This window comes from Lissotriton helveticus, chromosome 9 (genome assembly GCF_964261635.1).
Source record: "Lissotriton helveticus chromosome 9, aLisHel1.1, whole genome shotgun sequence".
NCBI classification, from domain to species: Eukaryota; Metazoa; Chordata; class Amphibia; order Caudata; family Salamandridae; genus Lissotriton; species Lissotriton helveticus.
Genome location: NC_136070.1, coordinates 591,935,696 through 591,952,110, shown reverse-complemented (window position 1 = coordinate 591,952,110; position 16,415 = coordinate 591,935,696). Strand labels below are relative to the sequence as shown.

Here is a 16,415-nt window from a genome sequence, read left to right as displayed (position 1 = left end):
TATTATTGTTATCAGCTGTGTTGGTCCAGTTAAAATTAACCCAGACTACAACTCCCAGAATACACTGACATGTAAAAGAATATCCAGGAATGCAAACATGGTGTTCTTTGACATGGAGCTATCTGATCACCCTGTCAATGGCAAAAAGCATCACTGGACGTCCCAGCAAGCGAAGTGCTTCTACCTTTAAAAAAAAAAAAAGGCCAGAACATGCTGAAAGTATCAGTGTGTATACACTGTGTCCTAAGCTGAAGTAATTTTAAGAAAAGTTCCGGGACGTCCTCTGACACAGGCTCAGATAAGCAGGACACGTTCCTCAGGCAACAGTTGAATATTTCTGGTGTGTGCTGACTTTGCCCTAGCCCACATTTTGGCCTTGATTGCTTACTGTGTTACAAAAAGGGGGGGTTAAACCCATATAGTCACGGGGACCTGGGCGCTATGTGGTACATATGTAGAAGGGTCCCCGTAAGGGTGGTGTATTGTCAGTAACATACACTAGAACATGGTTAGGGAAAAATTAGACAAAAAATTAAGAAAACAATTCTGGATTGGTAATGGTGATTTATTACCAAACACTGCGTGATTGTCAATAACAATACATACATTTTATAATTAGCAAGCCCCGAAGGGGGAAGGGAAACAAGGGGAAGGGGAAAGAGTGCTCAAAGGAGTGATGAGAACATAGAAAGTTAGCACAGTATAAAAAGGTAACCAAAGTATTGCAAGTTTAGTGACAGTGTAAAGATAATTATAATGCAAAAGCCATATTATCAGGCCAAAATCACAACATTGTCAATAGATCACATTCAACAGGCACATCTGATTACTAGATTGATCGGGGGGGTGCCGGAGTATCAACAAAGAAAAGTCAACGTTTCGACCCCTAACAGCAGGCTGATTAAAGTCCTTTCACGGGGTCTTCATCAGGACGTCACACACGGAGGGGGAGGGGGGCAAGTCTGTGAGAGAAAATATTTTGACTTTAGTACATGGTAAGGACGACAATTCATCCTATTATCTATACCAAGGAGTGAATTAAAAGCTAAAATAAAATTAAATTAAATTACCATGGGGTACGGCCAAGAAGAGGCTCTATACATGGAAGGGACGCCACGCTAGGAAGTCGTGGTCTATCGCTTGTGGTGGAAGCCTCCACTAAAGAGGAGACAAGTAATCAGTTAAATCTGCATTTTGGAAAAGTCAACCGGCTATTCTAGCAAATTAATATTTAAGGGTACTGGGACCCTCTGATGGAAGATAAGGCATCAACCCGAGGGATGACCGAGCCTTATTACCAAAAAGTCCCACTCAAGGATTAGTCACAATAAATATAGAGTTGTACCTCTACGTTCTGAAAAAAGGATCCGCCAAAGATCAACGAATATGGCACACTGAGGAAGAGATGGCTGCTTGGGTCACCCTTAGTGAGCTGAAAAGAGTAAATTAAATACTTAATTTACCGGACAAGCGAATCTTATACCTTAAGAGTTTCCTGCAGGTGGCAAATACTCACAGAAAAGTGTTAGCGGACAACGCCGTCTATGTAGATTATTCAACCAAACTCCGTCACGTCATTGGCGCGGAGTGGGGGATTTGAAGAGATCTGGCTCGAAAGCGGGATAGAGCTTCCAGCGTTCGTGTGTCCTTAGGACCGACAGTAGATAAATCAGTGGGCTTTTAGTCACCTTTAGTCAGCTGAAAAAAGTAAATTGAATATTCAATTTACCGGACAAGCGAATCTTATACCATAAGAATTTCCTGCAGGTGGCAATTACTCACAGAAAAATGTTGGCGGGCAACGCCGTCTATGTAGATTGTTCAACCAGACTCCGTCACGTCAATGGCGCGGAGCGGGGGATTCGAAGAAATCTGACTCAAAAGCGGGATAGAGCTTCCAGCGCTCGTGTGTCCTTGAGGCCTACAGTGGATAAATCAGAGGGTTTCCTGGGGACCTAAACCCTACTTTTAAAGCCCACACTGTCTGAGAATTACTCACAGAAAAGGAACGCAGGGCCGTCTGCAGCGGTCTTGCCGTGAACTCCGCAGAAACTGCAATGCGGAGTTTGTGGGAGGAGCCAACTTGTATATTGATTCAAGGAAAAGGAAGAGTTACTCCCGAAAGGCGGAATGGGCATCTGGGTGCGATGTAAGGGCCGGCATGGGGCGAGTATATAAACCCAATGTTCAAAATTAAATTGCAAAAATTCATAATGCAACAGAATTTAAAACAGATTTGGAAACACACAGTCAATGGTGCATCTCTCACGCAGGAGGATGTAAACCAATTTGCTAAACTCGAGTATGCAGACCAAGTGAAAAAATTAAGTGAAAAAATGTTGTTTGCAAAAAAGGAGTTTTGAAATGCAGATTATAAAACACACGGTGAATGGTGCATCTCTCACACAGGAGGATGTAAACCAATTAGCTAGACTTGAGATCGAGTAAATAGTCATAGAACGAGTGTGTGGACCTTGTAAAATAACACAATTGTATTCAAGCAGGTGGAGAAATTGAATGCAACAAATCTTTGAAAAACAGGTGCATCTCTCACACAGGAGGATGTAAACCAGTTAGCCAAATATCAAAGGACTGTAATTTATAAAAACGTGATCCCAGAAATGTGCTGAAAAGACATTCGATCATCAGCGCCTCATGTGCATGCACTTCTCTAAACTGCGAGTGTCAACGGGTATGATGGATCAATGGGGAACATTTAGTGGTATAGGCAGTACACAGTTTTAACCCAGTGCTGCCAGTTGTGCTAAACTGCTGTCCTGTTCATTCAACCCATGTTTAATGGAGTCCAAAAGTGACATCCATTTGGACTCACGTGTGTTCAGTATTGTTAAGAGGTTGCCTCCTCTTCTCCCAAGGGTGACCTTTTCAATAACAAACCATCGTAAGTCTGTGACCAAGTGTCCCGCTGTCAGCCAATGGTCTACTAGGGGTGCACCTGCCACTTTGCATCTTAACCTACTGCAGTGGGAAGAGATCCTAGACTTGATTTTTTGTTGCGTTTGACCTACGTATAATTGGCTACATGGGCACCGAATGATGTAAATGACTCCAGTAGAATTACAGTTGGTGTAGTGTTTAAGATTAAATGTTCGTCCCTCGTGGGCAAATGTTTTGGTCTGAATTGTCGTGTCACACGCAGTACACGTGCCACATCTGTAATGGCCAATTACAGGGGGCAAGTTCCAAAGTGATGTTAAAGTTGGTTGGCTCACTGGTTCCAGATACGAGTGGACCACCATGTCCCTTATGTTTTTGGCTCTCTTAAAGGAGTGGAGAGGCAGTTCTGTTTGGTTAATGACATCAGCAACCAAAGGCCAGTTTTGGTTAATAATCTTCTTTATGTCATTGCTGCGCGTGGAAAAAGTCGTAACACAAATGACACGGTCAGTTGAGGCACGTGGTGAGTTTTCTGGATGAAGTAGGAGATCTCGGGGATTATACCACGCCCGTTTTCTGGCTCTTTTTACCATCCTAGTCGGGTACCCCCGTGATATGAGGCGTTCGCTCAAGACCTCGGACTCTTTGAAATAATCAGCTCTTGTGGAGCAATTCCTCCTGATTCGGAAGAATTGCCCGACCGGGAGATTATCCTTGAGGCCCCTTGGGTGATGACTCTGATATTGTAATAATGAGTTACGCTCGGTTGGCTTCCTGAACAACGTTGTTTGCAAGTGGTCTGTTTCCACATAGAGTTTTGAGTCAGATTTCTTCGAATCCCCCGCTCCGCGCCATTGACGTGACGGAGTCTGGTTGAACAATCTACATAGACGGCGTTGCCCGCCAACATTTTTCTGTGAGTAATTGCCACCTGCAGGAAATTCTTATGGTATAAGATTCGCTTGTCCGGTAAATTGAATATTCACTTTACTTTTTTCAGCTGACTGAAGGTGACTAAAAGCCCACTGATTTATCTACTGTCGGTCCTAAGGACACACGAACGCTGGAAGCTCTATCCCGCTTTCGAGCCAGATCTCTTCAAATCCCCCACTCCGCGCCACTGACGTGACGGAGTTTGGTTGAATAATCTACATAGACGGCGTTGTCCGCTAACACTTTTCTGTGAGTATTTGCCACCTGCAGGAAACTCTTAAGGTATAAGATTCGCTTGTCCGGTAAATTAAGTATTTAATTTACTCTTTTCAGCTCACTAAGGGTGACCCAAGCAGCCATCTCTTCCTCAGTGTGCCATATTCGTTGATCTTTGGCGGATCCTTTTTTCAGAACGTAGAGGTATAACTCTATATTTATTGTGACTAATCCTTGAGTGGGACTTTTTGGTAATAAGGCTCGGTCATCCCTCGGGTTGATGCCTTATCTTCCATCAGAGGGTCCCAGTACCCTTAAATATTAATTTGCTAGAATAGCCGGTTGACTTTTCCAAAATGCAGATTTAACTGATTACTTGTCTCCTCTTTAGTGGAGGCTTCCACCACAAGCGATAGACCACGACTTCCTAGCGTGGCGTCCCTTCCATGTATAGAGCCTCTTCTTGGCCGTACCCCATGGTAATTTAATTTAATTTTATTTTAGCTTTTAATTCACTCCTTGGTATAGATAATAGGATGAATTGTCGTCCTTACCATGTACTAAAGTAAAAATATTTTCTCTCACAGACTTGCCCCCCTCCCCCTCCGTGTGTGACGTCCTGATGAAGACCCCGTGAAAGGACTTTAATCAGCCTGCTGTTAGGGGTCGAAACGTCGACTTTTCTTTGTTGATACTCCGGCACACCCCCGATCAATCTAGTAATCAGATGTGCCTGTTGAATGTGATCTATTGACAATGTTGTGATTTTGGCCTGATAATTTGGCTTTTGCATTATAATTATCTTTACACTGTCACTAAACTTGCAATACTTTGGTTACCTTTTTATACTGTGCTAACTTTCTATGTTCTCATCACTCCTTTGAGCACTCTTTCCCCTTCCCCTTGTTTCCCTTCCCCCTTCGGGGCTTGCTAATTATAAAATTTATGTATTGTTATTGACAATCACGCAGTGTTTGGTAATAAATCACCATTACCAATCCAGAATTGTTTTCTTTATTTTTTGTCTAATTTTTCCCTAACCATGTTCTAGTGTATGTCACTGACAATACACCACCTGTACTTGATTGCTTACTGGTAATCCTCATTACTCTTACTCAGTGGCGGCTGGTACGGAACGAGGGTGCCGGGGCGTGGAAAAAAACACTCACCTCTGCATGGCCACCGTCTCTCCCCTCAGAAGCAGGAAGCACACAATCTTCCCTAAGGCTGTAGCCTTACGGCTAGATTGGCGACATCGAACCTGGGGAACTGGGTTCAAGTCTCGTCAGGGACACTCAACATCCTGTGATTCTGGGCAAATCACTTAATCTCCCCGCGCCTAACAAAAATGAATGTGTCCATCTGTAACAAAATAGGTGCTCATGTAAAGGGCTCTGATACCTGATATCTTCGGGTCGAGGTCGTGCTATATAAAAATATATTTTTTTTAAAGTTAAAAAAATCACAACGCTGCTGTCACCAGCATGACAACAGCATCATGATTGGTCTGAGCAGTCTGGTTTGATGCTCAGACAGGGAGTGGGAGCCCAGGGGCGGCCTTAGGCATGTGCAAGCTGTGCACCTGCACAGGGCCACCACGCCAATATATAACCTTAATATAATAATCCCCTGAGGATGGATACAAATTTGCTGACGGCCCCTGGCAGGGATTTGGCGGCCTCTGGCTCTGTTCCACTTCCAAACACCCGCCATGACCCTGACCCCCCCTCCCTCTTCCGGGGCCCTGCCCAGACCCCCTCTTCCGGGGGCCCCCTGCCTACGCTCCCTGCCCAGGGCCACCAGGAGCCTAGAGCCGCCCCTGGGGAGCCTGTGCTTGTCCTCCACCCAGGCTGTGCAATACAGGCAGGTGGAGAACATGCTAAGTGAGCCAAACCGTCATGCGCACTTAAGTGCACCAACCACTCTTCCCCCTGCTGGCTGTAACAGCCAAGCCGGCCCCTAAACTGGCTTCAGAAAGGAAATAAAAAATGATAATAACATTGTATTATTATAATTTTATTTTTCCTTTTTTGCACTGCTGAAAAGCAGTAGGGCGACGCTCCTCCACCTTAGTGGAGGAGCCTCCGCTGTTACTTAGCCCTACTCATCCTAGACCCAGTAATTTCTAATGAGTAATATCCAATCAGAGACAGGAAACAATACAGAAAACACTTTCTGACCCCACCCACCTCCAGCTAAGGGCTATAAATACCTAGCCTTGGCATAGCACTTCCTGAAATACCAAGGGTGGTAAGTATGACTGTGTCTAGTACGAGTAGGACAATGAGGATAACGGGTAAGTAATCAAAGCATTACCTCTACGTTGCTCATCCTCGACCCAGTCATTACTAATGAGGAATACCCAAGCATACACCCAAGGAATATGAAGGCCTTTGCAAATGCTAACACATGAAATAAAGTACAACAAGGGATATAAAGGATATGATGCGCCCCCAAGGGATTTTAATGTCATTTCCAAAACAAATGAAACAGTCAAACAGGAGCAGAATCCGCAAAGGCTTGTAAGACACCACTCCCAAACTTCGAACGATTGGATTGAGCACAATTTAAATGATAATGTCTAACAAAAGTGTTTTCTTTTCCTCAAGTACCTGCCAGACAGATCTCATCCAAGGAATCTTCTCCAAAAACAGCCCATGAAGTTGAAACTGCTGTAGTAGATCTCGCCTGGATATTAGAAGGACAAGGCAAATCAGAGCCTGGTGTGTCCAGGAGATGGTGTCCTTAATCCAACGACTGAAAGTCACCGTAGATGCTGACTTCTAGTGTCCTGCAAGACTAAAAGTCATAAAGAGACCATCAGAAGTCCGAAATGCTGCAGATCTGTCAACATACCCAGTCAATGCACGTTTAACATCGAAAGTGTGAAACATCTGTTCTTCAGGAGAAGAAGGACAGAGACAGGGTAAAGGAAGATCTTGTGAAAAAAATAATTCAGAGTGAGTTTTTGGAAAAAAATCAGGAATCTAATTTTAACACCATTGCATCTTTCATAAATTTAAAAAATGGTAGAGAACACCTTTAAAGCAGACATTTCCCCCAAGCGCCTGACTGATGTGATGGATACCAGAAATGGCACTTTAAAGAAAATATATTTCAAATCCACCAATGCTAAAGGTTCAAAAGGAGAAGGAGACTGGAGAGCGTTAAGAACCAGAGAAAGATCCCGAGAAGGAACAGGAGGTGTCACAGAAGGTGAAGTTACAGAAAATCTTCAAAACAATCTGGATACTAGAGGCTCACCATTCGAAGAAAATGAAACTGAGTCTTTGAACGCTCTGATAGCAGCTCACTGACCCTTCAAAGTAGACAGCGCATATCCTTTCCCAAATCCATCCAGAAAAAAATGGAGATTAATTGAAATTGTACAAGAAATAGGAGAAACGTTATGAAGAGAAAACCAGATGTCAAAATTAGCTCAGTGTTTGGAATAAGAGGACAGTGTAGAATCTCTTCGTGAACCTTGGCCCACAGAAATAATGTGAGCGGGCAAACCTTGTCTCTCTAGAGCCCTCCATTCAACCTCCAAACAAGGCACAGGCAGCTGAGGACTGATAGATTTCAGAGGAGATGGGAATCAGAGGAAGGCTCCATAGGGGAAAATGGCCATGCTCTTCAATAACTGAAACCATGATCTCCGCGGCCAAAATGGAATCACTGCCACCACTTGTGCTCTTTCCCGCTGCATCTTCATCAGTAATGACTGAATGAGGGGAAAGGGAAGAAATGCATACAGCAAAATTGGAGGCCATAGAATGGAGAAGGCATCCATTTCTCAAGCCCCCACTTCTGGTGTTCTAGAGCAGAAGGTCGGTAAGAGAGCATTGGCCTTAGAAGTAAATAGATCCCCCTCTGGACATCCAAACTTCCTGCAGATCAGTCAGAACATCCTGTTGGAGAGCCTCAGATCCTGATAAGGACAGGAACTTGCAGCTCAAGGCATCAACCAGAACAGCGCCCATGCCCCTAATGTGACCAGTATATATGGATTGTAGATGGAGTTTCTCCCATCGTGCTGTCGAACAAGCCACCCGATTGAGTGAATGGCTGTGAGTGCTGTCTTGATGGTTGATGTATGTCGCTGTCACCATGTTGTCCGAGTGTATCAGAACATTGCAATCGATCAGGTGGGACTTAAAATACCAGTGGGATTTCTCTACTCCTGAAAGTTTTTTTCCAATTGGTATCCAATCAATCCCATGGAGACTGGACTGAAAAATGCCCCATCATGGCATCCCAACCCAGGGCACTTGCATCCGTCATCACCACTGTTGGAGGTGCAGGATGCATCTTCATCCCCTTGGTGAGGTTGGTCGAGTCCAACCACCACTACAGACTGTGAACAAAATCAAGAGACATTGGATCCTCCATGTTGTTGTCCTGAATGGGAAATGTCACAAATCTGTGAAGATTCCACTGTAATTGTCGTAGATTTTATCTGACCCACCGCACTGTGAAGACAGAGGCCCCTATATGGCTATATGGCCTGCACTTCCATCCACTGAAACAACGTTGCCGTCTTCTGAGAAAATAGAGATGCCAGATGAGATTCTACATGCTGGATCCTGGACTGAGGAATAAAGACCCTGCCCAGACGAGAGTCGGATTCCACCCCTGTGAATGTTCTTCAAGTTGAAAGCTAAAGATTTCACTTTGGAATGTTCAAAAGAAACATATGGCTCTCTAGCGTATCTATCGTCTGCTCCAAAAGTTGTTGCATAACTTGGACAGATGGAGCCTGGAGGAGCCAGACGTCAGGGTATGGGAATACTGAAATACCCTGAAGATGCAGGTAAGCCACTAAGGGTGCCACCAATTTTTTGAACACCTTGGGTGATGATTGTAAGCCGAATGGCAGGACACAATACTGCCAATGGCGCCCCTGTACAGAGAACCACATGTACTGTTAAAAACCTGGTGCCATAGGGACATGGAGATATGCATCTATGAGATCCAATGCCGTCATCACATATCTGGCCAGGTTTAATGGAATGATGCGTTGTAAGATCTCTGTTTTGAATGTAATTTTCTGAATAAACTTGTTCAGAGATTTTAAGTTGATCACAATCTTGAAACCACCTGTCGCCTCTGGGACTAGGAATACAATTAAATTAGCCCCTTGTCCCTGCTGTGTCTTTTTTACCGGAACAATTGCCTTCTTTAGGAGAAGGGATCGAAACTCATCTTTCAAAGCTTTCCATCTGAATGGATCCTTCGGAAGCTGCGTCTGAATGGTTCCTGACGATCGTTGTGAGAAGTTGGCCTGGTATATGATGCTCACTAGTTCTAGTGATCACCTTGTACCATGCCAAGCAACCCTTATGGTGCAGGTTGTAAAGTCAACCTTATAGACAAGCTATCCTAGGGGTAGCATGGACTAAGCAGTCTTAGGCTAAACTCTGTAAAGGCATGTGAAGCAAGCTGTTTTACCATACACAATCCCTTGAATACCAAATGAAAGGACACCACACAGATATATATTGAAAATATATATGGATTTATTACTACAAATATCCCTGATACTCTTTATGAGCACAGAAGCAAATGCGTTAAAACAAAACACAGTTAAAATACACAAAAGTTGCACAGTTATGGATGAGCCCTAGGGGCCACCTAAACCATATACTAAGAACGTGGTATAAGAGATGCCACTTGGACAGGAAATAGGCCTAGGGCCTGGGGAATCGCTGGAGCTGTTTGGGACTAACAGTGAAGAAGTCGGGAAAGGCCCGCGGGACTCGGGTGCAGTGTTTAAAGTGCACGCACTCACCAATGCAAAGTCTATGGTGCGTAAAAAGTACAAAGTTAGTTAGAAAGGAACCTTCCGAGTGACCTAGAAGGATGAAACTTCAGACACAGACACTAGAGGTGTGTACCAGTGTGGGAACACCGGCGGAGCTGAGTTACCTCACCCACAGGAAGCGGGTGCATAGGGTCGAAGTAGTGTCGGGTTTCGTCACGCAGGTCGATGGTGCTTGGAGCTGAAGATGCTGCAGGCGGCTCGATGTGAAGAGTTCCGGTGGATCCAAGGGTGGATCTGAAGAGGTGAAGACCTGAAAGCAGAGGGGACAATGTTCAAAGTCACTAGCCAGTGACTACCGTGGAACCAGATTGGTACCAGGCGATGTCGGGTGCAAACAGGCGTCGAGGTGTAGCTTCTCTCTGCAGCCACGTGGACACAAGGGGCCGAAGACGTCCAGGAGTCGGTCACGAGCTGTCCCACGCAGGCTTCTCGCTGTTGGCGGTGTCGGCAACTTGATTGAAGCAAACAGGCCTTGGCTAATGCAAGCCACGCAGGAATCAAAAAAGGCTTGTTACTCAGACCAGCAAGGTCAGAGCAGGGGCTCCTTTTTACAGGAGCAAGGGCAAGTCTGGAGCAACCAGACCTGCAGTGAAAGTTGTAGGTTTCGTCGACAAGATGGCCACTAGCCGCGTGGCAAGTGGACGGTTAGGCGCGTCGAGTGGCACGATGCAAAAGGGCCCCACGCAGATCGTGGAGATGCTGGGGGGCTGATCTTCGGTGCAAGGGCTGCTCGAAGTTGGGGCTTCTCAAACCCCAAAGCACAGCGTCGAGGGTGCCTCTGATGCTGAGCAGTCAGCGTTTCGGGGGTCTTCCAAGAGGTCCGGTCCCCCGTCTCTCGGTGCCTCCACGGGTCCCTTCTTTGCAGGGACTGTGGATCGGGCTGTGAGAAGTCTGGGAGTCTGGGTCTTGTCAGGCTCTGGGCTCGGGCTCCGGCGGGAGGCAGCGGCAAAGCAGACGTCGAGTTGCTGGTTGGTGCCTGTGTTCACAGGGTGGTCACTCCTTGGCCACAAGGGAGATTCTCTTCCGTCTTCTGAGCAGCAGAATGTCGAAGTCCAGTCTTCTTCTGTATTTCAAGTTGATTCAGGATGATCTGAAGTCTCAGGACACAGCTCCCACTCTTATTCGAATCTGGGGGGCCGGATCACCTACTAGGTCCCTCCTCTGGGTGGAACCAGGAAGGGGGGTGGTTACACCCCCTTTCCATTGTCCAGTTTCGCGCCAGGACTGGGGCTGGAAAGCCCCAGCACCGGTTTGAACTGGCCTATGCACAGGGACACCTTGTGTGCCCCAGGCATGTCTGATTCTATTCAGCCCTGTCCTACCCAATACACAAAATCCTGTCTGGAGTGGTGCTAGCACCTCCCCAGGCAGGAAACCCTTTGTCCAAGCTGCCCTCGCTGGAAGGACTCCCAGCAGCAGGAGGTCAGACTTGTGTCTATGGTGGCAGCATCCATTTTAGGATGCTAAGGCTCTGTTTAACTTTAACCGGGGTTCAGGCTAGGTACATGTCGTGTCCCTCTAGAAGGGTGGAATGCTACCCCTGTCGCCAGAACTGGCGAGGGGGTAGTATTCCAATTCGTATGACACCTTACTCGACATGTTTTGATAAAGCCAATTCCAAGATAGCATTTGACCGCGAGGTTCATAATGCACTTAAAAGTATATGGTATGGCAATATCATGAAACAGCTAAAGGACATTGTTCCGAAAGCTGCAGACAGGCTCAGCTCATGCCAGAGCACTATCCCACATATTTCCAAGCACTCTGCCTCCAGGATTGATGAGGCCTTCCGTAGGAGTGACTGATAGGAACATATGTGTCCATTTTAGGTTAGGTATAGGCATACTACACCTAAGTAAGGGGTGGTTACACCGACTTACCCCAGCTGAGTGATCAGCCAGTTGTGTCAAATATGGAGGCCAGGCCAGGGGTGGCACAATACATGCTGCAGCCCCTGGTAGGCCTTGGAAACACCTATGCCCTGGGTACCTGGGTACACTGTTACAGGGGCCAATAAGGTGAACCAGTTCCAATTTCGTTATGCACCTAAAGTACATGGGTAACAATTTAGAGAGAGAACAGCAGGCTGTGGGTCTGATTAGCAGGCCCACAGCCACATTAAGTCATAAACCAGTGAAGCAAAAAGCAAAAATTTGGGGTGACCATAGGATAGCAGACCCTACTCTCCTACAATCGTCTAAAGGACAAGAATTCGACTGGGTAACCCCTTCTCAGAATGATCAGTATCCACTTGTCAGTTGTCGTGAAACGCCACCTCTCCAGGAAATAATCAAGTCTCCCACAAACCTTTTGTATCCCACCAGTTAGAACTTTCATGGAGGCATAATCAGGAACGCTGACTAGTATTCCCTGGATCTTGTTGGTGTTTCTTCTGAAATTTTCCTTGGAAACCTTTCCCATGGAACTTCTGACCTCCCTCAAGGGTTCTGTTGTCTACAAGTTGGTTGACGAAACGATTTAGTAGAAGAAGAGAAGAAATATTGTTTACTCTGCTGGTGTTTCCGTAACAAAAAGGAATACTTCCGTTCTTTGAATACTTTATGGATTTTGTCTTCAAGGTCTTCGCCAAACTACTCTCGTCCTGTAAATGCATTCTTAAAGACATAGACGTTGTGCTGAATCAGTGCTGCAACCCCATAGGAATAGGTTACGCTTGGCCGCAATAGAGGCGCCTCATGACAAAGCCGATGTCCTGACAGAATCAAAAGCAACATCAGACAGGAATTCGGTCTGTCTTCCATAGACAAGATCTAGACATTGCCCACTTTCTTACATTGTCTTGAACAAAGTCTTAAAGTCAGACAGTAACACGTGTGCCACATATGCCCTGTATACTCCAGAACGAAGGACAAGATGAGCGCCAACATTTTTGTCAGCCCCTTCCTTAAGAATGTTCTCTTCAGCCATTGAAGGGCGCCCCACAAGACTGGCCACAATCTAATCCACATGATCTGACTCTGGCAGTTTTTCTTCAATCCCCTCACAGGGATAAAGTTTTGCCATGAAGCGAGGCATATTGATGCCTTCTGGATCTTCCCATTCATTTAACAGAATGACCATAACAATCTGCTGAATGGGCAAAGCAGTACTTGCTTTTTAAACCGTGGCAAGAGAGATTCCTTGTATATACTTGAAGCAGCCTCCTCAGGGAATCCCATATGGAAAAGAATTGATGAAGTACTCACTACAGTGTTATCATACGCAATATAACAATTGTTTAATGAAGCTCTCTGTTATATAGTGGAGAGCTATAACAGAGCATTCATTTATTGGTCCAAAAAATCCCCCAAAAACATTATTTTGAACATGTAGTCTGTTGACCATGATTATATAATATGGTCAAGGCTGCAAATCTGTACCAGAGAAATGCTACCCCAAAAGCAATAATAAACCGGCATAAGGACAAGAGGCAGATGTGACCCTTGAGCTGCTGTTTACTGCAGGGTCCTTCACCGGCGGCGTACATGTTCTATTTTATATGTGGTTCCTAATAATCCAAATATTGTGGGGTTTATTTAGAGGAACATGCGTGTTCGCCACAACGTTACATGGTCTCTCTTACATGGCGGGTCCAAAGCCAACTAGGACAAATAGATTTTTTAATTTTGTTTTTCTTACAAAAAAAGCACACATGCAACATTGTGTGTGTTGGGAAAAACAACATAATATACAATTATACTCTCAGCCTATTCGTTTACCAAAGAATAAATGAAAGAAACTGAGTTATTCAACTCATGCTAAAGTGTTGAAGATAGTGGAGAGCACATTTCAAGAGAGCAGAGAAATGCTTGCTCATAGCACAAAAGCATCCAACAGAAAGGCATCACAATGGAAAGCTAAATTGAACTGTTAAGCACTGCAAAATATCGGTAGATTAAAAAAAGAAATACAAAAAGTGTGTTCATGTGCTTTATTTTGTGTTGGAAGAGCACATTTCATTACCAGTGCTAAGAACTTTAAAAATAAACAGAAGCAGAAAACATTAGGACAATTTATACACTTTACTGTCTGTTCAGGCAATCAAACCAGCAGCAAATGGGCATCTCCACAGGCTAAACGGCCTACAATTCTTAGCAGTTGTAAAAACAAAACAACAACTCCTGCCATCCCAGTGGAAGACATGCTGGGGCAGCTAGTGAAGCACGCCCTCTGAAAAGCGACCTCTAAACCAAACATGATTTTTCATGCATGAAAAATGTGCCTCAAAAACCAAAACAGCTTCAGGTAAAAGTGACTTCAGAATCCACCAAACGCCCTACAGAAGCCAAGAATAATAGTAAACACTCTCAGAAACAATGCCCCGTTTCAGGTTAATAAAAAGGCCCAAAGGGGGATAAGCATGGAGGATACGGAGGGATACAGAGAGTGGTGGAGGGAGGAGAAGCAAGTAAGGAGAAGCAGCTGTAAAACATGACTCTCATGAAGTGCTTCACAAAAAAGAAACAAGCATTTGCAATGCAATAGGTCTCGCATTAGGAAAGTTTGAGCCATTGGTATTGTGAATTACATTTTTTTTATTTATGTGTTGGTTGTGAAAATAGCTATAGTAATAGCTAAAGTAATAGCTTTGTCATTTACAATGCCAATAGTTTTAACTTTCACAAATGTGACACCTATAGCATTTGTAATGCAATATGTGTTGTATTTTTACGAAAATCCAAGAACAGAAGTGAAATATTAACATTTTTTTGTGACATTTATAAGACAGACGTCATTGTTGTTCGAGTACTTTACGCTGGTGTTTGGATTCCTGTAAATCCCCAGTGTTGCAGGGTGCTTAAGAATTTTGTGATCACAGTGGTACTGTATTCCGGGCTACCTTTGATACTTGCACAAGTGCCACCTTGCCCATGTAACGCTTGTTCCTGAGCCTCAGTGTCTAGCACTTATTGCAGGACTATACCTCTAATCATACTCTGTTTTCTCTTATAACTGCACACTTGTCACTTTCATTTCCTCTGGTGCACTTTTGACTACCTCATGTATTTTGTTTGCTCACAATTGTCACTATTACCTTATGTAAATAACGTATGTTTTTGCAACCTGTTCTTTTGTAATGTTTCTTATTATGTTTCATTTCTGTTCCTGTTGTGAAGCCGACGCCTTCGGGTAAAGTCCGCGCTATATAGAAATGCATAAATACATGAATAAATAAATACCGCCTTCGGGTAAAGTCCGCGCTATATAAAAATGCATAAATACATAAATAAATAAATACCGCCTTCGGGTAAAGTCTGCGCTATATAAAAATGCATAATTAAATAAATAAATAAATACCGCGAAACATCCTCGTTACTCTGCCGGCCTGCGACCAGGAAGTCAGGCAGGCCGGCGCGACAACAGGAAACAGGAAGTAGGAGGGCGGGAGCCTACCCCGCCTCCCACGGAAGAGCCGCGATTGGAGCCGTGTTTGGAGCACCGGAGCAGGCAGGAGCCTACCCTGCGCCCCGGTGCGAAGGAGGGAAGAAGAGTCCTGCTGCCGGCCCTTGCAGCTGAGGAGAGGAAGCCGGTAAGTGCGTTGCTGAACGGCGGGCGGGCGGGGTGGGCGTGGGTGGAGTGGGGGGCCATTGAGCATGTACGCGGGCGGGCGGGGGGGGGAGAGGCGGCCTGTGTATGTGTGTGTGTGCGTGCGTGCGTGTGTGTGTGTGTATGTGTCTTGGAGTGCGTGTGTGTGACTGTGGGGAGGGTGTGTGTGTGTGTGTGTGAGCGAGTGAGTGTCTGTCTGCGATGTGTACGGCGCGGGATGCGACGTGCGCGTTCGCGCACACGAATCCAGGAGAGAAAAAGCTCGTGCACCCTCTGGTCCGTCATTCCCCCCAGAGTGATCGCTACTGGTCTCCAGCTGGATGCATCCTACGGATGCATTTCCAGCGAGACCCAAAAAGAAAGTTCCCAGAAAGCGAGCAGTCGTGGAAGAATAAAAGGTGCCAATCATGGAGGAGCTAACCAGGCTATGCTCCACAGGAAGGACTAATACAAGCTGTACAACCTAAAACAAATCAAGCCGGTGAATAGAATGCAAGAAAATGTGAGTGATAAAAGGCAAAGCTAATGGTAAGCAATGGGCAGAATGCATTTCCAAGTCAGTTTTCAGCATGTCCACTATATGTCTTCGCAAACAGACAGGTGTGCAGTCTGGTAGGCTTCGACCTAAAAAGAGTCTAACCCCAAATGCTGACACCTTGAAAGGTGTGGGAGTAATGAATCTTCTAAGAACCATAAATTGAAATGTTCAAAATAAGAAGGGATAAAGTTAGCTCTACTACCCGCTAAAAGGGCCGCCATGGCAACTGTCATCCCCACCCAAAAGAAAGTCCTGTGAACCTCGATCAGAGGCAGGCATTCGTTGTGATCAGGGAAAGGTAAAAGTGCCTTCATAGCACGCGCCTCTTACCAAACTCTTGGAGTCAGAAACCTGGCTTTGAAACTTCCAGTACATGCCAACAAGATCCGGCAGCACCTTTCCTGGGCCCAATTGCCTGCCGCTACTGGGTAACACAGGGTTCCGCTGCCAGACCACAGC

At 45.3% G+C, this 16,415-nt stretch overlaps 1 protein-coding gene across 1 annotated transcript in view; it reads right to left on the bottom strand.

The window, feature by feature from the left end:
* LOC144781633 (uncharacterized) overlaps positions 1-6,766 on the bottom strand; it is a 46,664-nt gene extending 39,898 nt beyond the window's left edge. The window contains exon 1 of the mRNA XM_078660588.1: positions 6,660-6,766. Within this exon, the coding sequence (XP_078516714.1) occupies positions 6,660-6,677 (18 nt within the window). The 5' untranslated portion in view covers positions 6,678-6,766. The remainder of the gene's footprint in view (positions 1-6,659) is intronic.
* Positions 6,767-16,415: the final 9,649 nt, after the last annotated feature.